At 43.1% G+C, this 22,210-nt stretch overlaps 2 protein-coding genes across 3 annotated transcripts; both read left to right on the top strand.

Annotated features, from left to right (window-relative positions):
- Window positions 1–266: 266 nt before the first annotated feature.
- On the top strand, window positions 267–2,700 carry LOC121569773 (ferritin, middle subunit-like). Its single transcript, XM_041880957.1, has 4 exons — window positions 267–572; window positions 816–962; window positions 1,735–1,860; window positions 2,197–2,700. The coding sequence occupies exons 1-4, from the start codon at window positions 471–473 to the stop codon at window positions 2,350–2,352; spliced, it is 531 nt and encodes a 176-aa protein (XP_041736891.1). The 5' UTR covers window positions 267–470; the 3' UTR covers window positions 2,353–2,700.
- A 637-nt stretch (window positions 2,701–3,337) lies between these two features.
- LOC121569771 (synaptotagmin-2-like) lies at window positions 3,338–21,668 on the top strand. Of its 2 annotated transcripts, XM_041880954.2 has the most exons (10): window positions 3,338–3,461; window positions 11,948–12,106; window positions 12,241–12,255; window positions 15,011–15,189; window positions 15,374–15,463; window positions 16,098–16,265; window positions 16,428–16,595; window positions 16,723–16,840; window positions 20,564–20,697; window positions 20,924–21,668. In XM_041880954.2, the coding sequence occupies exons 2-10, from the start codon at window positions 11,953–11,955 to the stop codon at window positions 21,131–21,133; spliced, it is 1,236 nt and encodes a 411-aa protein (XP_041736888.1). In that variant the 5' UTR covers window positions 3,338–3,461; window positions 11,948–11,952; the 3' UTR covers window positions 21,134–21,668. The 2 variants fall into 2 exon arrangements, with proteins under 2 accessions (XP_041736888.1, XP_041736889.1); XM_041880955.2 differs by lacking the exon at window positions 12,241–12,255.
- Window positions 21,669–22,210: the final 542 nt, after the last annotated feature.

Below are 22,210 nucleotides of genomic sequence, written 5' to 3'. Positions count from 1 at the left end.
CTACAATTTTCTTCTAAGGATATAATACACACACATTTTGCAACAATAACAGCTGTATTTAAACTGTAGCACTGTTTTGTTTGATATTGTTTTAGATGTTACCAATAAAATGTTACTTTGCATTGATTTGCGTATGAGTGAGTGAGATCATCATCAAATGATCCGACTATTTCCTGTTGAAATTCTAAACGTGATTGGCTGCGCTCTGTGAGGCTCAATTTCACTGACGCGCTCTGTTTGGAACAATAAATAGAGCGAACAAGACTTCTTCTATTTCACAACTCTGGGAAGACGCATCTAGAAGTTCTTGCTTCAACAGTGATTGAACGGAACTCTTCTGCCTTCGTCCCGCACTGTATAACATTCCAGATTTATAACTTAACACGTACTTGAACTGTAATAGCAAAATAGTCTAAGAAACTCTATTTTTGTACCGTTAAGTTTGATATAAAATAAGAAAATCTGCTAAAATGGAGTCTCAGGTCCGCCAGAACTACCACAGCGACTGCGAAGCTGCCATCAACCGGATGATCAACATGGAGATGTTTGCCTCTTACACCTACACTTCAATGGCAAGTAGACTGTAATTGGCTACCAAGAGGACCATTTTCTTGCTCTACGCAGTATTGTGTATTATGCATGGGTCTAAATGTCATTATTTTATTCTGACTGTTTTCTGTAGGCAATAGCCAAATAAAACTGAACTCTGAAGTACACCCTTACGGAAAAAAATGGCATTGCAATACTGCAAGAACGGAATACTGAGTCATGTTTGGCATATTTTTTTAACCACACTGTTTTGTCTATCAACCTAGGCTTTCTATTTCTCCCGTGACGACGTGGCTCTGTCTGGCTTCGCTCATTTCTTCAAGGAGAACAGCGACGAGGAGCGCGAACACGCCGAAAAGCTACTCTCCTTCCAGAACAAGAGAGGTGGACGCATTTTCCTCCACGACATCAAGGTGAGTGTCGAAACACAAATTTGCATTGTAGACTGTTAGAAGGGCAAAAAGGGTTCTTTAGCTTCTCCTCCATAGACGAGGGTTGTCTGAAAATTTCTCTATGATAGAAAGAATCCTTTAAGAAGATCTGTTGAAAAGGTTTTACCAGGAACCAAATGGTTAATCTAGAATATATAGGGACAAGCTCTATGGCCCTCGATATAACTTTTTTCTAATACTGGAGACTTGACATTTTGGCGTCATTGTTTTGAATTAGTATTCATGTTAATGCAGAGTTTATTGTAAGGCACGCCATATGTAGCTGCCCTGGTATTAGAGCAAGGTGCTCAGATGAGAAATGGCCTGACTGCTGCCTCCATAAACACTGAATTAAAACAGCCTGAGGGGTATAACTATCCCGACTCTGCCAATGTTAATAGACAGGCCTACTCCATTTAGGAGGTGCTTTTTTTCCAAATGCAACTTAGTCATGCGCGCATACATTTCACATATAGGTAGCCCCAGTAGGAAGTGAATCCATGACCTTTGGCGTTGAAAGTGCCATGCTCTACCGACTGAACCACACCGGATGATTTGTGCTTCATAAACTCAAACATGGTTTTTTTGTATTGACTGTTAACTTGACCCTATCTTGACTTTTTGCTTCATTGGTTCGTTTGTTTTAGCCTCTTATGTGCCAGATATACTGGCTAACTGTTGACTGTTAGTAGGTATGCATAGGAACGTCTGCTAGAAGTCTCTAACCCTCCTGTGTTCCCTCTGTCCTGAGTAGAAGCCAGATCGTGACGAGTGGGGCAATGGGCTGGAGGCCATGCAGTGTGCTCTGCAGCTGGAGAAGAACGTCAACCAGGCCCTGCTGGACCTGCACAAGATTGCCTCTGACAAGGTTGACCCTCATGTAAGTAATGTCCCCCACGTTATGGTGGAACCACACACATTACATGTATACAACACATAGAATACAGCCACTGTACTGTCCCAGGAGCTGATCAGGTTGTTATAGCTCTGCTAACGAATGAAGCCTGCCTCTTCACACAAACACAATAGCCCACAGACGTACAAGAATGCACACTATACAAAAAGATGCAGCTAATGCATAAATTGGACCGCTGCAAACACCTCATTGAGTTAGTTATCTACCCTTATGTCAATACCACCAGGCTCTTGTGTGTAACTGCATCTACAATAGTGTCTGTAGTTATTCTCTTGTCTCACCTATGTTTTCCTTCTTTAGCTGTGTGACTTCCTGGAGTCCCACTACCTGACTGAGCAGGTGGAGGCCATTAAGAAGCTGGGTGACTATGTCACCAACCTCACCAAGATGGATGCTGTCAACAACAAGATGGCCGAGTACCTGTTTGACAAGCACACCCTGGGAGGCCAGAGCTAAACCATGTCCAGGCTACAGCCTCCAGCCTTCTACAAGGACTCCTGGTTTTTCTGCTCTATCCTGCTGCCTTTGCATCTATAAGGAGGAGAGTGTGTTGAAGTGGTACAGAGCAATACAGCTGTTCAATTTGACAACCCTGTACTAGGTTTGGGAGGCAAGGCATGTTGTGAAACAAATTAGTAAAAAGATCACAAAAGTATTGCTGTGGCGTAATGGATGTTGTCTCAGTTTATGCTGGTGCTTTTCTTACTGAGCAGCTCAATACCCAACACAAGGGTACTTTTCACTAAGTATAACTGGTCATTTTTATCTGCCCTGAATCTGAAGAATAAAACATTTTGAGCTTGATTGACTGTTTGTTTAATGCTAGCTAACTGTTGACTGTTAGTTGCCATGAGCCCAAAGCATACTTCATGAATTTTCTCTTCATATAAATAAATACTGACAATTGTAGGCCTACTACAGTGACTGAGGGTCATAATAATTGGGAAAGGTTGACATGAGGTTTATGGGACACTCCCTCTGATGACCACAGAACGGCGCCATTACATATATTGTCACAGTGCGTTAAACGGGACCCATAAAACAACCGTTAACTAGGGTAACCACCTTTACTAGATCACATAGTGGTCTGTGGAAACGTATGTTACGTGCATAATACAATTTGATAACCTATTTACATGATACCAGACATCCTTTGAAATTGGCTATCAATAACTTGGGCTCTTTACCCCAATCATTGGCTCCCCTCCCACAGTCTAAAGCTGAACCATGACAATAGCACAGACTGACAAATGGCCTTTAAAGTAGTTCTCTTTCACAGCAATGGATAGTTTCCAGGCATTGCACGCGATAAATATTAGCCAAACCGATTGGGATGGAAAGCTTAATTTGAGTGAAGTCGGGTTTTGGTGTTTAACATGCGTTTCAAGTGAGGGAGGGCAATGGCTTATAACGTGGATGATAAGTAGTTGGCAGAGCGAGATTAACGGACAGGGGAGGGAGAGAGGGGTGGTGCGCAGCACAACAGTTCTCTCCAACACGGAGTCCACAATTCATCGTTTTTAACAAAAGGAAGACTTTGGGTTTAAATTGGGGATTTCAATCGGGTGAGTTCTGTTGGTGTATGTTCGCGGCGTAGCCTATACTCCACTGCATTTTAAAAGTGTATAATTAGACGGCCTAGAGGTCATTCAAACCCTTGCTATGCTCGGTAAATCCGCTAGCGAGCGGTTATGGCGCATGGGAAGTCCAGGGTTACCGGTTGATGGGCACAATATTTGCCATATCTGATTAATATATTTCTTAAAACTAACATACGCTACTGCTTCTTTAAATGAATACTTGAGTAGCCTACCATTCACATTCTATTCCATATTCTGAGCCATAGGCCTATCCAAGCCTTTACGCATAAGATGCTTAGCCGTTCCACTGGTCCAAAGTTGGCGACACTTCTTTAATTGGATTGATAATGTATTTTTATCCCAGTTTACTTTCACTAGGTGAAAAACAACTCTGAACAATTATGTTACCGTAGCTACCTCAACTCTGATTTTTTTGTCTGTGCATATGTCTAATGTCCACCCCCTCCCCCCTCCAAAGCTCCCTGCGTGCGTGACAACCTTGGGCTTATTTGGGGTTTTAATCATTTTGGACGGGTACATTTGTGTCTTTTGCGATGTTTGCTTGATAAGCCGTTAAATCCTGTAGTTGTATCAGTTAGTGGGGGCAAAAGCACCAAATTAGAGGAGATGTACTGCTATAATATTGGATACAGTTTGCACCATGCATGCGCTGTGCACGAGGCAGGCTTGATGATGATGATGACAATGGTGATGATGAAGATGAGACAGTGCATTCCAGTCTCAGATGGTCAACTTCTATTTTATTTCACTGACTCGCACAATAGAGAGGGCCATACAGTCAGCCATAAACATCCTGGCCATAATGGAACTGTCTTTAGGTCACCACATAGCTACTAAGACTTGAACCCTCTCAAAATCCCACTGCCAGCTGTTCACCTCTCCAGTCATCTCGCTACCACAGCTAGTAGGCTACTCTGTCCTCAGTTTCCATGTTTGTACCTACTTGTTTTGCATTGTGTCTGGTCTGTGCTCCCATGGAGATATGACCCAAATCACCAATCCCAAAACTAGTCCCTCCCCCTGTAGTTAAAAGACAGCTGGATGGGTGTAGACAATAGCAGCGTCCCCTATACCAGCTGGTAGTAGCCTGGGGACCAGGTTACCTAAGGGCTAACCATATCCCTGATAGCCATCCAATTCTTTCAGGTCTGCAGAAAGGTGTCGGTAAATGCCTATAATTAGGGGTGAGGAATCAGTTTGGGATTGGGCATAGGATATTACCACCTATAACAGATGGCCCAGTATAGGCCTACTGCAGTGTTTCCCAATTCTGGTCCTGGGGACCCCAAGGGGTGCACATTTTTGTTTTTGCCCTAACACTGCATTCAAATAATCAACTCATAATCAAGCTTTGATTATTTGAATCAGGTCACTGTGTAGTGCTAGGGCAAAAACTAAAATGTGCACCTCATGGGGTCCAGGATTGGGAAACACTGGCCTACATGGTCTTCTTGGTCTCTAACCCACAAAACAGACAGGTGTGATGATGATGTGTGCCATGATTGTTTCCTACATACTCTTGTTGTTCAGGATCTAAACATAGAAGGCAGATGATGGTTCTTGGCAATCTGGTTACCCAACATTTTTTCCAGAGGAAGTCAGAAACATTTCAGATGGTCAAGGTCTCATTTTGTGATGGCCCCTCAATAATTTGGGTTGATGAACTCATGTTGGAAAGTGTTGGTCTAAGGTGAAAGTGGCACTCCATTCTCCTTTTCATATCATTTAACACCTGCGTTACTTGAAGTCCTACTCCAGTCTCATTTTCAGCTAATTTATCATGCAATTTACTTTAAAAAAGGCACATCTCAATAGGTGGTTCAGGTAAGTCATGACATGGCACAAGTGGGGGGGGCTTTCCTCTTGTTCTTTATTGCTGCTCTACTGTTCCTCAAGCAAGGGGGAAGGCCGATGACAACTTCCCATCAAACCAAATCCTTGAATGCCCTACTCCTTGAATTTGTGTCTAAAAAACACTATGTTGCTCAAAACATATTTTTTTACCCTTTAGTGTGTGTACTTTTCAAAAGTAAAATAAATCAATGGAGGATGTCTTTAAGGTTAGGATCGATTGGGAATGGAGTACTGATATTGTGACGGATACTTCACATGACAAAAAAGGAGGTAACTGTCACAGGTATTGGTCACCGGAAATACACAATTATTGTATATATACACTGAACCAAAATATAAACGCAACATGCAACAGTTTCAAAGATTTTATTGAGTTCATATAAGGAAATCAGTCAATTGAAATAAATTCATTAGGCCCTAATCTATGGATTTCAAATGACTGGGAATACAGATACGCATCTGTTGGTCACAGATACCTTAAAAAAGGTACGAGTTGTGGATCAGAAAACCAGTCAGTATCTGGTGTGACCACCTGCCTCATGCAGCGCAACACGTCTCCTTCGCATAGAGTTGATCAGGCTGTTGATTGTGGCCTGGGGAATGTTGTCCCACTCCTCTTCAATGGCTGTTCGAATTTGCTGGATATTGGCGGGAACTGGAACAAGCTGTCGTATACGTCGATCCAGAGCATCCCAAATATGCTCAATGGGTGACATGTCTGGTGAGTATGCCGGCCATGAAAGAACTGGGACATTTTCAGCTTCCAGGAATTGTGTACAGACCCTTGCGACATGGGGCCATGCATTATCATGCTAAAACATGAGGTGATGGCGGCGGATGAATGGCACGACAATGGGCCTCAGGATCTCATCACGGTATTTCTGTGCATTGAAATTGCCATCGAAAAATGCAATTGTGTTCATTGTCTGTAGCTTATGCCTGCCCAAATCATAAACCCACCGTCACCATGGGGCACTCTGTTCACAACGTTGACGTCAGAAAACCGTTCGCCCACACGAAGCCATACATTTTCAAATTCTCTAAAACGACGTTGGAACCGGCTTATGGAAGAGAAATGAACATTCAATTCCAATTCAATTCCAATTGCACTCTCCCTCAAAACTTGAGACCTCTGTGGTATTGTGTTGTGTGACTAAACTGCACATAGAGTTGCCTTTTATTGTCCCCCAGCAGAAGGTACACTTGTGTAATGATCATGCTGTTTAATCAGCTTCTTGATATGCCACACCGGTCAGCTGTGAGACAGCAGAAATATTTACACATGTTAAGTTTGCTGAAAATAAACGCAGTTGACAGTGAGAGGACGTTTCTTTCTTTGCTGAGTTTAAAAATACAGTACCAGTCAAAAGTTTGGACACACCTACTCATTGAAGGGTTTTTCTTCATTTTTACTATTTTCTAAATTGTAAAATAATAGAGAAGACATCACAACTATGAAATAACACAGTAGCCAAAAAAGTGTAAAACAATGACCGGACAATGACCCAAAACACACCTCCAGGCTGTGAAATGGCTATTTGACCAAGAAGGAGAGGGATGGAGTGCTGCATCAGATGACCTGGCCTCCACAATCACCCGACCTCAACCCAATTGAGATGGTTTGGGATGACTTGGACTGCAGAGTGAAGGAAAAGCAGCCAACAAGTGCTCAGCATATGTGGGAACTCCTTCAAGACTGTTGGAAAAGCATTCCTCATGAAGATGGTTCAGAGAATGCCAAGAGTGTGCAAAGCTGTCATCAAGGCAAAGGGTGTTTACTTTGAAGAATCTCAAATATAAAATATATTTTGATTTGTTTAACACTTTTTTGGTTACTACATGGTTCCATATGTGTTATTTCATAGTTGTGATGTCTTCACTATTATTCTAAAATGTAGAAAATAGTAAAAATAATGAAAAACCCTTGAATGAGTAGGAGTGTCCAAATCTTTGACTGGTACTTTATATATATACAGTTGAAGTTGGAAGTTTACATACACCTTAGCCAAATACATTTAAACTCAGTTTTTTTCAAAATTCCTGACATTTAATCTTAGTAAACATTCCCTGTCTTAGGTCAGTTAGGATCACTTTATTTTAAGAATGTGAAATGTCAGAATAATAGTAGAGAGAATGATTTATTTCAGCTTTTATTTCTTTCATCACGTTCCCAGTGGGTCAGAAGTTTACATACACTCAATTAGTATTTGGTAGCATTGCCTTTAAATTGTTTAACTTGGGTCAAATGTTTCGGGTAGCCTTCCACAAGCTTCCCACAATAAGTTGGGTGAATTTTGGCCCATTCCTCCTGACAGAGCTGGTGTAACTGAGTCAGGTTTGTAGGCCTCCTTGCTCGCACACGCTTTTTCAGTTCGGCCCACACATATTCTATAGGATTGAGGTCAGGGCTTTGTGATGGCCACTCCAATACCTTGACTTTGTTGTCCTTAAGCCATTTTGCCACAATTTTGGAAGTATGCTTGGGGTCATTGTCCATTTGGAAGACCCCCATTTGCGACCAAGCTTTAACTTCCTGACTGAAGTCTTGAGATGTTGCTTCAATATATCCACATAATTTTCCTTGTTCATGATGCTATCTATTTTGTGAAGTGCACCAGTCCCTCCTGCAGCAAAGCACCACCACAGCATGATGCTGCCACCCCCGTGCTTCACGGTTGGGATGGTGTTCTTCGGCTTGCAAGGCACCCCCTTTCTCCTCCAAACATAATGATGGTTATTATGGCCAAACAGTTCTGTTTTTGTTTCATCAGACCAGAGAACATTTCTCCAAAAAGTACGATCTTTGTCTTCATGTGCAGTTGCAAACCGTAGTCTGGCTTTTTTATGGCGGTTTTGGAGCAGTGGCTTCCTCCTTGCTGAGCGGCCTTTCAGGTTATGTCAATATAGGACTTGTTTTACTGTGAATATAGATACGTTTGTACCTGTTTCCTCCAGCATCTTCACAAGGTCCTTTGCTGTTGTTCTGGGATTGATTTGCACTTTTCGCACCAGAGTACGTTCATCTCTAGGAGACAGAACGCGTCTCCTTCCTGAGCGGTATGACGGCTGCGTGGTCCCATGGTGTTTATAGTTGCGTACTATTGTTTGTACAGATGAACGTGGTACTTTCAGGCGTTTGGAAATTTCTCCCAAGGATGAACCAGACTTGTGGAGGTATCCCATTTTTTTTCTGAGGTCTTGGCTGATTTATTTTCATTTTTCCATGATGTCAAGCAAAGAGGCACTGAGTTTGAAGGTAGGCCTTGAAATACATCCACAGGTACACCTCCAATTGACTCAAATTATGTCAATTAGCCTATCAGAAGCTTCTAAAGCCATGACATCATTTTCTGGAATTTTCCAAGCTGTTTAAAGGCACAGTCAACTTAGTGTATGTAAACTTCTGACCCACTGGAATTGTGATACAGTGAATTATAAGTGAAATAATCTGTCTGTAAACAATTTTTTGAAAAATTACTTGTGTCATGCACAAAGTAGATGTCCTAACCGACTTGCCAAAACTATAGTTTGTTAACAAGAAATTTGTGGAGTGGTTGAAAAACAAGTTTTAATGACTCCAACCTAAGTGTATGTAAACTTCCGACTTCAACTGTATATAGTATGTCATGTGAAGTATTGGTCACAATATCAGTCCTCGCATCCCCGATCCTAACCTTAACCTTTGCAAACTACAGCTGTTTAGCTAGGCCTATTCCAATGACCTTTGCCAGCACAAACCAATCCAAAGGCTTATACTAGTATATGACCATAAAACCCTTGGAATAACAGTGACATTCGCCAAGACCGGAAGCGAAGAAAGAACCCTCCAACAGAGTGGTCAGATAGGCATGAAAGCCCTAATCACTGACACAGTGATCTACCAGTTAACCAGTATCTAATCAGTAAGGTCCGGCCCTGACTCCCTGCATTCTGCCACCATGATCAGCTTAAGGGGGTATACCACAGTGAGTGAGAGGTGGTGGCCGACCGTTTGCTACTCAACCAAGCTAGCCCCCCTTTCACCGCACTGTGCATGTGTGTGTGCTTGTGTGTGTGTGTGTGTGTGTGTGACCTTGACTGGTGAAGTCACAAGCCTATTAGCCAGCAGTCTATAAACTCTGATGTTTGCCTCCCCTCACTCACCGTCACATAGCTGTGCTTACTAATCCTGCGCTTATTCACTCTATCTGTTGGGATTGAACAGGTTCATTTGACAAGCCACAAATTAGATATTGTTATAGAAAGGTGATTGTTGGTTGGATAACTAGGTGGGATCTGTCTGTTTGACAGCAGGTGATGTTGTGGGGGGTTATTGGTAGTAGCTTAGGATGGATAAGGGATAGCAGGGGATAGGAGAGGGATGGGAGTAGAGAGCAAACTGAACTGTCCCTAATTGAGTTAAACTCTGGGATTTGGGGATTACCTTTGGCAATTCATCTTGTTACGTGTCTGTGCACAGTGAGGAGGACAGCAGATGGAGGAGGGTTGGTGTGTGTGGGGGATTAGTGATGGACACAGTGGGCACAGGAATGAGAGTTTCACTGTATCTCGACACACTCACGCCATGAACCAAGAGAGGACGGAGGGAGGGAGGGAAAGGAGGAGGGGGAGGAAGGGAGGGAGAACGACATAGGGGGACATGGAAGGGAGGAGAGAGATATTGAGAGTAACTGATGAAAGAAAGGGGTGGTGAGAGGGAGGCAGGGGGTGAGGAGGGAGGCATGGAGGGAGGGAGGGGATAGGGGACACAGACGGGAGGAGAGCGAGCGAGTAGATAGAGAGAGAAACTGATGAGAGAAAGGGGTGGAGTGAGAGGGAGGCAGTGGGTGAGGAGGGGGAAGAAAGTCTCAAGAGGAGAGTGGGATGAGTAGGAAGTTTAGTATTGGAGGGGGGAAAGAGTGTATAGGAAGTTGGGAGGTAAAGGGTGAGGGAGTATGAGTATGAGGAAACAGAGAGGAGAAAGAGAGATATGTTGATGAGCTGGATAATGGATTGCAAGAAAGGGGAACGCAGACTAAAAAAATCATAACGAGAGAAGGAGAGAGAGACAGAGAGGGAGATTTTATTTTATTTAGGATCCCCATTAGCTGAAGCCAATGGTGAAAGCTAGTCTTACTGGGGTCTGACACATAATGAAAAAGACATTACAGACAAAAATACTTTACAATCTACATACATTTAAAACCATTAACATGTAGACATTCCAGATGTGTGTGTGTGTGTTGTGTGTGTGTATCTATCAGTTACACATACATGTCAGTACATACACACAACAAGTAGGCGAGACAGATTGGAAGCCAAGGCAAAGCCTTATCCCTTAGGCTTTGCTTTAAATGAAGGGACAACACGAGAGCGAGAGATGGTTGTCTTACAATTGTAGGTTGAATCAACCTCAATGACATTTTGTTGAGCAAACTCACAATCCTATCGCAGCTGGTTGCCTTACAATTGATTCAAACCTCAATGTTGACTTGCAAAGTGATGTGTAGTTCCTATTGAAATCCAGAGTGAGGATATCCAACAATTGGAACGTTTAATCACCTGCAACCTATATTGAGAATGACTGCCAGTGTAAGGAAGATTAATTATTGAGACTACCGAAATCATATAAACTGGAACAGCCACCTCAGTGACGGATGCAAAAAGTCCAACTACTGACAGATTTAGAAAAATTATGTAATCTAAGTGAATATGTTGTCATTAAGATACAATTATTTAAGACAATGGGATACGTATTTCATAAGGTTTTCTTCTGAAGACCTAGTTTTATCCTAATGAAGTGGCCTATAATTAATAGTTTTCAGGCCACATCAGGCAAAGTGATGTGTAATTCATATTGGAATCCAGGCAGAGTGGGGATAGCCAACATTTATTTTTAAAATGTTGGCTATTCAGAATGACTGCCACGGTTGGGAAGACTAAGATATGAGACTACCTTAAACATCTAAACAGGAACAACCATTTCAGTAATGGATGCAATAAGTCATAGTAAGAGATTGGAATACTTTAGAAAAATGTATGTTATTTATATTTGAGTAGCATAAGATTAATTAATGAATCAATGTTCATGCAAAATTGTACCTACAATAGAGCATGCTGGGAAATATGATAATAATACCAACACTGGGGTTCCTTTACACCAATGAGTGTTGATTTAACTCTTGAATCAACATTAGAAATGTTACACTGGAAAATAAACAGTTAGTTAACACTAACCAATTTGCTGTGAATGGGACACATCTGCAGGCTTCCACACATTTCAAGAACCTTTTAGAATTCTGAAGAACCGTAGATGCCAGGTCAAGGACCCCACACTTAACTCAAAGGTTCTTTAATGGGCAAACGTTCTCCAAGGAACCTTAAGAGCTGAGGAAGAACCATTTAAGAACCTTCATTTATTTCAGTGTATCGAACTCCCAACCTTCCAGTCTCAGGGCGGACACTCGAACCACAAGGCCACTGAGTTGGTTAGCCACAACCCTAACCCTATCCAGTTGACTTACTTACCAGGATGTTTAGAATTCATGGCATATTAAAATATTTCTTACACTGCTCTAAAGTGATTGCTCTTTTGTCTCCCCTGCCTTTTATCTAAGCTGAGATGCGATTGGCCAGTGTGCAAGCGCGGGCCCGTCGGGCGGCTGAGGAGAGAGATAAGCCGCCCCCAGGCCCCGCCCCTCCCTCCACCCACCACTCTGACCACCAGTTCAAGAACATGAAGAGCAAGTTCTTCAACGAACTCACCCACATGCCAAGTGAGCCCTGAACACAATGAATGCACACACACACACACACACTCATTCTGTGTGTGTCATTTCATTTCACATAATGTCCTCTCATAATTTCTTCTCTTTCATTTCATCCCCTGCTTTTCCTCCACTTACCACAGATCATAAACTCAAAAGTAAGTTAATATTGTCTACACAAGGCCTATGTATGTTGTGTTATACACTAAGTGTACAAAACATTAAGGACACCTGTTCTTTCCATGACATAGACTGTCCAGGTGAATCCAGGTGACAGCTATGATCCCTTTGAATGTTTGTAAGTTTTACAAAGGCTTTATATAATGTATAGTCTGTATTCCCCTGACTGTTGTTATTTTTTTATTTTTTTATTTTTATTTTATTTTTTGGGGGGTAGATCAGCTTAATATTGCAGATAGATTGTAACTTCCATCAATGTAATTGTCTACATCACTTCCAATCCCCCATGTTTTTTATATATATACTCCCCTTTATTACTTTTCAACCCCGCCATCCTCTCCCTACTTGGGGTAAATTAGTGAACAACAATGCTTAGGCCTCTACTTCCAGCTTATACTTACTATCTACATTTTATGACTGTTGTTTGTAATGTTTGGATACTCTATAGTATACTCTGTTTGTTTTTCTATATTGTATATTTTGAATTGCTTTACAAAAAAAATAAAATAAGCCATGATCCCTTATTGATGTCACTTGTTAAATCCACTTCAATCAGTGTAGATGAAGGGGAGGAGACAGGTTAAAGAAGGATTTTTAAGCCTTGAGACAATTGAGACATGGATTGTGTATGTGTGCCATTCAGAGGGTGAATGGGCAAGACAAAATATTTAAGTGCCTTTGAATGTGGTATGGTAGTAGGTGCCAGGCGCACCGGTTTGTGTCAAGAACTGCAACGCTGCTGGGTTTTTCATGCTTATCGACAATGGTCCACCACCCAAAGGACATCCAGCCAACTTGACACAACTGTTGGAAGCATTGGAGTCAACATGGCCCAGCATCCTTCTGGAATGTCTTCGACACCTTGTAGAGTCCATGCCCCGAATAATTGAGGCTGTTCTGAAGGCAAAAAGGGGTGGGGGGGTGGGTTGCAACTCAATATCAGGAAGGTGTCCTTAATGTTTTGTACACTCAGTGTATACAGTTTGGGAAAAAAGTATTTAGTCAGCCACCAATTGTGCAAGTTCTCCCACTTAAAAAGATGAGAGAGGCCTGTAATTTTCATCATAGGTACACGTCAACTATGACAGACAAAATGAGAAATAAAAATCCAGAAAATCACATTGTAGGATTTTTAATGAATTTATTTGCAAATTATGGTGGAAAATAAGTATTTGGTCAATAACAAAAGTTTCTCAATACTTTGTTATATACCCTTTGTTGGCAATGACACAGGTCAAAGGTTTTCTGTAAGTCTTCACAAGGTTTTCACACACTGTTGCTGGTATTTTGGCCCATTCCTCCATGCAGATCTCCTCTAGAGCAGTGATGTTTTGGGGCTGTCGCTGGGCAACACGGACTTTCAACTCCCTCCAAAGATTTTCTATGGGGTTGAGATCTGGAGACTGGCTAGGCCACTCCAGGACCTTGAAATGCTTCTTACGAAGCCACTCCTTCGTTGCCCGGGCGGTGTGTTTGGGATCATTGTCATGCTGAAAGACCCAGCCACGTTTAATCTTCAATGCCCTTGCTGATGGAAGGAGGTTTTCACTCAAAATCTCACGATACATGGCCCCATTCATTATTTCCTTTACACGGATCAGTCGTCCTGGTCCCTTTGCAGAAAAACAGCCCCAAAGCATGATGTTTCCACCCCCATGCTTTACAGTAGGTATGGTGTTCTTTGGATGCAACTCAGCATTCTTTGTCCTCCAAACACGACGAGTTGAGTTTTTACCAAAAAGTTCTATTTTGGTTTCATCTGACCATATGACATTCTCCCAATCCTCTTCTGGATCATCCAAATGCACTCTAGCAAACGTCAGACGGGCCTGGACATGTACTGGCTTAAGCAGGGGGACACGTCTGTCACTGCAGGATTTGATTCCCTGGCGGCGTAGTGTGTTACTGATGGTAGGCTTTGTTACTTTGGTCCCAGCTCTCTGCAGGTCATTGACTAGGTCCCCCCGTGTGGTTCTGGGATTTTTGCTCACCGTTCTTGTGATCATTTTGACCCAACGGGGTGAGATCTTGCGTGGAGCCCCAGATCGAGGGAGATTATCAGTGGTCTTGTATGTCTTCCATTTCCTAATAATTGCTCCCACAGTTGATTTCTTCAAACCAAGCTGCTTACCTATTGCAGATTCAGTCTTCCCAGCCTGGTGCAGGTCTACAATTTTGTTTCTGGTGTCCTTTGACAGCTCTTTGGTCTTGGCCATAGTGGAGTTTGGAGTGTGACTGTTTGAGGTTGTGGACAGGTGTCTTTTATACTGATAACAAGTTCAAACAGGTGCCATTAATACAGGTAACGAGTGGCGAACAGAGGAGCCTCTTAAAGAAGAAGTTACAGGTCTGTGAGAGCCAGATATCTTGCTTGTTTGTAGGTGACCAAATACTTATTTTCACCATAATTTGCAAATAAATTCATAAAAAATCCTACAATGTGATTTTCTGGATTCTTTTTTCTCACTTTGTCTGTCATAGTTGACGTGTACCTATGATGAAAATTACAGGCCTCTCTCATCTTTTTAAGTGGGAGAACATGCACAATTGGTGGCTGACTAAATACTTTTTTCCCCCACTGTATGTCATAACGCTACATAGACCTATGTATGTTGTATAATAGATGTCATAAGGCTACATAAGTATTGTATGTATGTTATATGTATGTTGTTTTGTATGTTGTATTATAGATGTCATAAGGCTACATAAGGCCTATGTCTGTCTCTCCCCCAGTGCCCATGTGGGCAATAGGAGCCATAGTGGTGGTGGTGCTGGCTCTGGTGGCCTGTCTAGGTTTCTGTATCTGGAAGAAGTGCATCAACAAGGGCAAGAAGCCCAAGAAAGTACGCGAGAGGAAAGGAGGCAGAGGCAGAAGAAAGAAGGAGGGAGCCGGAGAAGGAGAGGAGGGCAAGGTGTGAGGAAACGGAGGGAGGGCAATATAGTGGGTGGTGTAATGGGTTCAAGTACCTGGTTTTCAAATTATCTGAAGTGATTTCCAGATGTAGTGACAGTATCTGTGTGACGGGAGAGACTAATGCAGTGGCTGTGTAATGATACCTGTGATTAATGATTGATGTGATGTTCTCTGTCATGAAGGAAGGAGAGGGTAAGGAAGGAGAGGAGGAAGAAAAAGAGAATTTCGGAAAACTGGAGTTCACCCTGGACTACAACTTCACTGACAACCAGGTGTGTGTGTGTGTGTGTATCCGTGTGTGCGTTCGTGTGCATGCGTTCGTGTGCGTGTGTGTGTCTTGTCCTCCCTGGCATTTTACCTTCTGGATGTGAAGTGTCTGACTATTGACATGTCTAAAGGCTCTCTGACCTCTGCTCTTTGTCTGCTCAGATCTCAGCTTTAACCTCTGACCTCTTATTTTTGTCTTCAGTGACCTATGACCTTTAAGCTGTGACCTTTACAGGGGACATTTCCTATCTGCTAAACCGCTCTTGCCGTGCGCAACATACCTGAGATTTTACCAAACACAAACGTAACACTACTTCATCCCAAAAATTATTTTGGAGTGCTGCTGCAGTACACATCTAATTTGTCACATATATGCAATGTTTACCGGGATTCAATTCAAGCCGCATAATAGCACAGTGCACTTCAACTGACTTTTAAATGTAATTTCCGATTGAGACGTCATTTGTTGCGTTTATCGTTCCCTTTAAAAGCTGCATCGCAATAGCCCTATATGGATTGATTCCCGGCCTAAATCCGCCTAAATTATCACTGCGTTCAGTTCTTACGGACATTGTTAAAAATATTTTGAAGGCCATTGCTTACCTCTGACCTTTTCCCCCTCTCTGCCCCCTCTTCCAGCTGATCGTGGGCATCCTGCAGGCTGAGAACCTGCCAGCCATGGACATGGGCGGCACCTCGGACCCCTATGTCAAAGTCTACATGCTGCCAGACAAGAAGAAGAAGTTTGAGACCAAAGTCCAGCGCAAGAACCTCTGCCCTGTGTTCAACGAGACCTTCATCTTCAAGGTCAGTCTGTGGTGCTGGAGAACAGATGGCGATAGTGAGATGTGGTATTCATTCATGTGTATATGTAAATCCCTTAGAAAAGCTCTTACAGTACTGAGGTTTCTGTAGTCAATAATTCTCAGTCCTGACCGTCTCCTCCCTGTTCTGTGTGTCCCTCCACAGATCCCCTACCAGGAGCTGGGCGGTCAGACTCTGGTCCTGCAGGTCTTTGACTTTGATCGCTTTGGTAAACACGACGTGATTGGACAGATCTCCATCTCTATGAACAGTGTGGACCTGGCTCAGCCACTCCACGAATGGAGGGATCTGGTTGGAGGAGAGAAAGAGGAGGTGAGGAAGGATGAATACAGTCTGTTTGGGTTTTGGGTGCATGTTTTTTTTACATCTACCTGTCTGTGTCTGTCTGTCTGTCTCTGTATATCAACCTATATCGAACTGTGTGTTTGTCTGGTCACAGGTAGAGAAGCTAGGGGACATCTGTATCTCTCTGCGCTACGTCCCCACGGCCGGTAAATTGACCATCAACATCATGGAGGCTAAGCACCTGAAGGCGATGGACTGTGGAGGCTTGTCAGGTGACCCTCTATTAGTCCTTACACTCTCCTAGTCAATACTAGCCATGCTGTGGCGGTACACTCTCCTAGTCAATACTAGCCATGCTGTGGCGGTACACTCTCCTAGTCAATACTAGCCATGCTGTGGCGTTACACTCTCCTAGTCAATACTAGCCATGCTGTGATATTACACTCTCCTAGTCATTACTAGCCATGCTGTGATATTACACTCTACTAGTCAATACTAGCCATGCTGTGGCGGTACACTCTCCTAGTCAATACTAGCCATGCTGTGGCGGTACACTCTCCTAGTCAATACTAGCCATGCTGTGATATTACACTCTCCTAGTCAATACTAGCCATGCTGTGGCGGTACATTCTCCTAGTCAATACTAGCCATGCTGTGGCGTTACACTCTCCTAGTCAATACTAGCCATGCTGTGGCGGTACACTCTCCTAGTCAATACTAGCCATGCTGTGATATTACACTCTCCTAGTCAATACTAGCCATGCTGTGGCGGTACACTCTCCTAGTCAATACTAGCCATGCTGTGGCGTTACACTCTCCTAGTCAATACTAGCCATGCTGTGGCGGTACACTCTCCTAGTCAATACTAGCCATGCTGTGATATTACACTCTCCTAGTCAATACTAGCCATGCTGTGATATTACACTCTCCTAGTCAATACTAGCCATGCTGTGGCGGTACACTCTCCTAGTCAATACTAGCCATGCTGTGGCGTTACACTCTCCTAGTCAATACTAGCCATGCTGTGGCGGTACACTCTCCTAGTCAATACTAGCCATGCTGTGATATTACACTCTCCTAGTCAATACTAGCCATGCTGTGATATTACACTCTCCTAGTCAATACTAGCCATGCTGTGGCGGTACACTCTCCTAGTCAATACTAGCCATGCTGTGATATTACACTCTCCTAGTCAATACTAGCCATGCTGTGATATTACACTCTCCTAGTCAATACTAGCCATGCTGTGGCGTTACACTCTCCTAGTCAATACTAGCCATGCTGTGGCGGTACACTCTCCTAGTCAATACTAGCCATGCTGTGGCGTTACACTCTCCTAGTCAATACTAGCCATGCTGTGGCAGTACACTCTCCTAGTCAATACTAGCCATGCTGTGGCGGTACACTCTCCTAGTCATTACTAGCCATGCTGTGATATTACACTCTCCTAGTCAATACTAGCCATGCTGTGGCGGTACACTCTCCTAGTCAATACTAGCCATGCTGTGATATTACACTAGCCATGCTGTGATATTACACTCTCCTAGTCAATACTAGCCATGCTGTGATATTACACTCTCCTAGTCAATACTAGCCATGCTGTGGCGGTACACTCTCCTAGTCAATACTAGCCATGCTGTGATATTACACTCTCCTAGTCAATACTAGCCATGCTGTGATATTACACTCTCCTAGTCAATACTAGCCATGCTGTGATATTACACTCTCCTAGTCAATACTAGCCATGCTGTGATATTACACTCTCCTAGTCAATACTAACCATGCTGTGATATTACACTCTCCTAGTCAATACTAGCCATGCTGTGGCGGTACACTCTCCTAGTCAATACTAGCCATGCTGTGATATTACACTCTCCTAGTCAATACTAGCCATGCTGTGGCAGTACACTCTCCTAGTCAATACTAGCCATGCTGTGATATTACACTCTCCTAGTCAATACTAGCCATGCTGTGATATTACACTCTCCTAGTCAATACTAGCCATGCTGTGGCGGTACACTCTCCTAGTCAATACTAGCCATGCTGTGATATTACACTCTCCTAGTCAATACTAGCCATGCTGTGATATTACACTCTCCTAGTCAATACTAGCCATGCTGTGATATTACACTCTCCTAGTCAATACTAACCATGCTGTGATATTACACTCTCCTAGTCAATACTAGCCATGCTGTGATATTACACTCTCCTAGTCAATACTAGCCATGCTGTGATATAACACTCTCCTAGTCAATACTAGCCATGCTGTGGCGGTACACTCTCCTAGTCAATACTAGCCATGCTGTGGCGGTACACTCTCCTAGTCAATACTAGCCATGCTGTGGCGTTACACTCTCCTAGTCAATACTAGCCATGCTGTGGCAGTACACTCTCCTAGTCAATACTAGCCATGCTGTGATATTACACTCTCCTAGTCAATACTAGCCATGCTGTGATATTACACTCTCCTAGTCAATACTAGCCATGCTGTGATATTACACTCTCCTAGTCAATACTAGCCATGCTGTGGCGTTACACTCTCCTAGTCAATACTAGCCATGCTGTGATATTACACTCTCCTAGTCAATACTAGCCATGCTGTGATATTACACTCTCCTAGTCAATACTAGCCATGCTGTGATATTACACTCTCCTAGTCAATACTAGCCATGCTGTGGCGGTACACTCTCCTAGTCAATACTAGCCATGCTGTGGCGGTACACTCTCCTAGTCAATACTAGCCATGCTGTGGCAGTACACTCTCCTAGTCAATACTAGCCATGCTGTGGCGTTACACTCTCCTAGTCAATACTAGCCATGCTGTGATGTTACACTCTCCTAGTCAATACTAGCCATGCTGTGATATTACACTCTCCTAGTCAATACTAGCCATGCTGTGGCGGTACACTCTCCTAGTCAATACTAGCCATGCTGTGATATTACACTCTCCTAGTCAATACTAGCCATGCTGTGGCGGTACACTCTCCTAGTCAATACTAGCCATGCTGTGATATTACACTCTCCTAGTCAATACTAGCCATGCTGTGGCGGTACACTCTCCTAGTCAATACTAGCCATGCTGTGATATTACACTCTCCTAGTCAATACTAGCCATGCTGTGGCGTTACACTCTCCTAGTCAATACTAGCCATGCTGTGGCGGTACACTCTCCTAGTCAATACTAGCCATGCTGTGATATTACACTCTCCTAGTCAATACTAGCCATGCTGTGGCGGTACACTCTCCTAGTCAATACTAGCCATGCTGTGGCGGTACACTCTCCTAGTCAATACTAGCCATGCTGTGGCGGTACACTCTCCTAGTCAATACTAGCCATGCTGTGATATTACACTCTCCTAGTCAATACTAGCCATGCTGTGGCGGTACACTCTCCTAGTCAATAGTAGCCATGCTGTGACATTACACTCAACTAGTCAATACTAGCCATGCTGTGGCGGTACACTCTCCTAGTCAATAGTAGCCATGCTGTGACATTACACTCAACTAGTCAATACTAGCCATGCTGTGGCGGTACACTCTCCTAGTCAATACTAGCCATGCTGTGGCGGTACACTCTCCTAGTCAATACTAGCCATGCTGTGGCGGTACACTCTCCTAGTCAATACTAGCCATGCTGTGATATTACACTCTCCTAGTCAATACTAGCCATGCTGTGGCGGTACACTCTCCTAGTCAATACTAGCCATGCTGTGGCGGTACACTCTCCTAGTCAATAGTAGCCATGCTGTGACATTACACTCAACTAGTCAATACTAGCCATGCTGTGACCTATTAATGACATATGGTTGCCTACATTTTGTTGAAGTAATTAAAACTTAAACCACTGGGAAGCATTACGGCATTGCAGACGGTACACACTAATTTACTGCACAATCATTCGTCCTAAATGTTCTTCATCGAAGTGGCTCACACTCTGTTTGACCTCTGTTTTCTGTAACTAACATTCCTCTCTACCCCATGTCTTCTCCGACCAGATCCCTTTGTTAAAGTGGTGCTGCAGTACCAAGGCAAGCGGCTGAAGAAGAAGAAGACGACAGTCAAACAGAACACTCTGAACCCCTACTTCAACGAAAGCTTCAGCTTCGAGATCCCATTCGGACAAATACAGGTGTGTACACCAAACTTCCCATAAGACATCTTGGGGTCGTGATAACGGGTTTTCCTGTGGATCGGGCGACCTGTGTTTGAGGACTCTCCCGTCTTTTCTCTAGAACATTGCACTCTCCCGCCATTTCCTACTGTATGTTGAACAGCACTGTACATGTGGTGGTATTTTGGTTTCAGCTGACTATTTTAACTTGACGCTTTTTTCACTCTTCCCTTTCCTCTTGCAGAAAGTCCAAGTGTTGATCACGGTGTACGATTACGACAAGCTGGGCAGCAACGACGCCATCGGGAAGGTTTGGATCGGCTTCGGCGCCTCAGGGGTGGGCCTCCGCCATTGGTCAGACATGCTGGCCAATCCAAGACGTCCCGTGGCCCAGTGGCACGCCCTGTGTCCTGAGGAGGAGGTGGATGAGGCCCTGAAGAAACCCATCCGCTAAAAGCACACACACACATACACACACCCACACACACAGCCACAGAACATTCCTGTACATGTTAAAACAAACAACATAAGACCTGAAAACTAAACAACAGTGGATAAGCTCCACCCGAAGACCACAATAGTGCTGATCATGACACAACACACTACTCACATAGAAACTCCAAGAAAGCAAAATGTAACTACCGCCAAAACACTACAACCCACCTGTACATCGCTGCAGTGCTGGAATAACATTTCTGATATGTTCTTTCTGCACTCTCTCCTTCTTTATTATTCATTTTTGGCCTATTGACTAATTGTACTGTACGTTTTTACTATTGTGTCCATTTTGATGTTAAGTTATGAGTATGGCTGACTGTTTTGTGCTTTTTTTGTGTGAGAGAAGGCAGTATTGTGTGTATGAACGTGTGTTCTTGTTAAACCGTAGTACGTGAAAGCTTTCTCTGTTTTACCTCCTGAATGTAGTAATGTGAGTGGTTGTAAATAGCTAAATAAATAATTAAAAAAATTACCAGATAGATGGTCAGATAGATTTGGAAGCTTGAGTATTTATTTATTTAACCTTTATTACAGATGAGCGAGCCCTGAATTACATAAATGACAGAAAATACACACATAAAAATATAAAAACAAAATGCAAGCAGAAAGAAAGAAAACCACAAGAGTATGAACACATGCTCACGGTCACACACACACCCCTTAGGGAAAAACCACATGAATTTCACATGTGATCTCATGTGATCTCGTGATCACATGGGATTTTAGGTGAAGTTAATGTGATAACATGTGAAAACGATAGCGCATGTGAAAAGATGATCTCATGATCTTACAACATGGGGATGCAACATTTGAGCATATGTGAAAACCCAGATGTCAAATGTAATTGAGAATATTTTACATTAAAAGGCATCATTTAGTGTTGTAGGAGTTTAAGCTTTTGATGGTTATGCCGATGCAAGTTGAGCACCTCCTTTGACACTGTCTGTGCTGCAAACTTTGTAAGAGCAGAGGTTATTGTGTATTTTCCAGTAATTTAATGGTAACTTGTTGCTAGAAGTTGCTGTGAATTTGT

The sequence above is a fragment of the Coregonus clupeaformis genome, chromosome 7 (genome assembly GCF_020615455.1).
Source record: "Coregonus clupeaformis isolate EN_2021a chromosome 7, ASM2061545v1, whole genome shotgun sequence".
Lineage (NCBI taxonomy): Eukaryota > Metazoa > Chordata > Actinopteri > Salmoniformes > Salmonidae > Coregonus > Coregonus clupeaformis.
This window is presented reverse-complemented; position numbering and strand designations above follow the sequence as displayed.

What these genes read in the sequence shown, in the direction of transcription:
- LOC121569771 (XM_041880954.2), top strand. Translation starts at nt 11,953, where the DNA reads ATGCGATTGGCCAGTGTGCAAGCGCGGGCCCGTCGGGCGGCTGAGGAG. An exon ending in ACGAGACCTTCATCTTCAAG is followed by an intron (nt 16,266 to 16,427) that starts GTCAGTCTGTGG and finishes GTCCCTCCACAG; the next exon opens with ATCCCCTACCAGGAGCTGGG. An exon ending in TTGGAGGAGAGAAAGAGGAG is followed by an intron (nt 16,596 to 16,722) that starts GTGAGGAAGGAT and finishes GTCTGGTCACAG; the next exon opens with GTAGAGAAGCTAGGGGACAT.
- LOC121569773 (XM_041880957.1), top strand. Translation starts at nt 471, where the DNA reads ATGGAGTCTCAGGTCCGCCAGAACTACCACAGCGACTGCGAAGCTGCC. An exon ending in TTTTCCTCCACGACATCAAG is followed by an intron (nt 963 to 1,734) that starts GTGAGTGTCGAA and finishes TGTCCTGAGTAG; the next exon opens with AAGCCAGATCGTGACGAGTG. An exon ending in CTGACAAGGTTGACCCTCAT is followed by an intron (nt 1,861 to 2,196) that starts GTAAGTAATGTC and finishes TTCCTTCTTTAG; the next exon opens with CTGTGTGACTTCCTGGAGTC.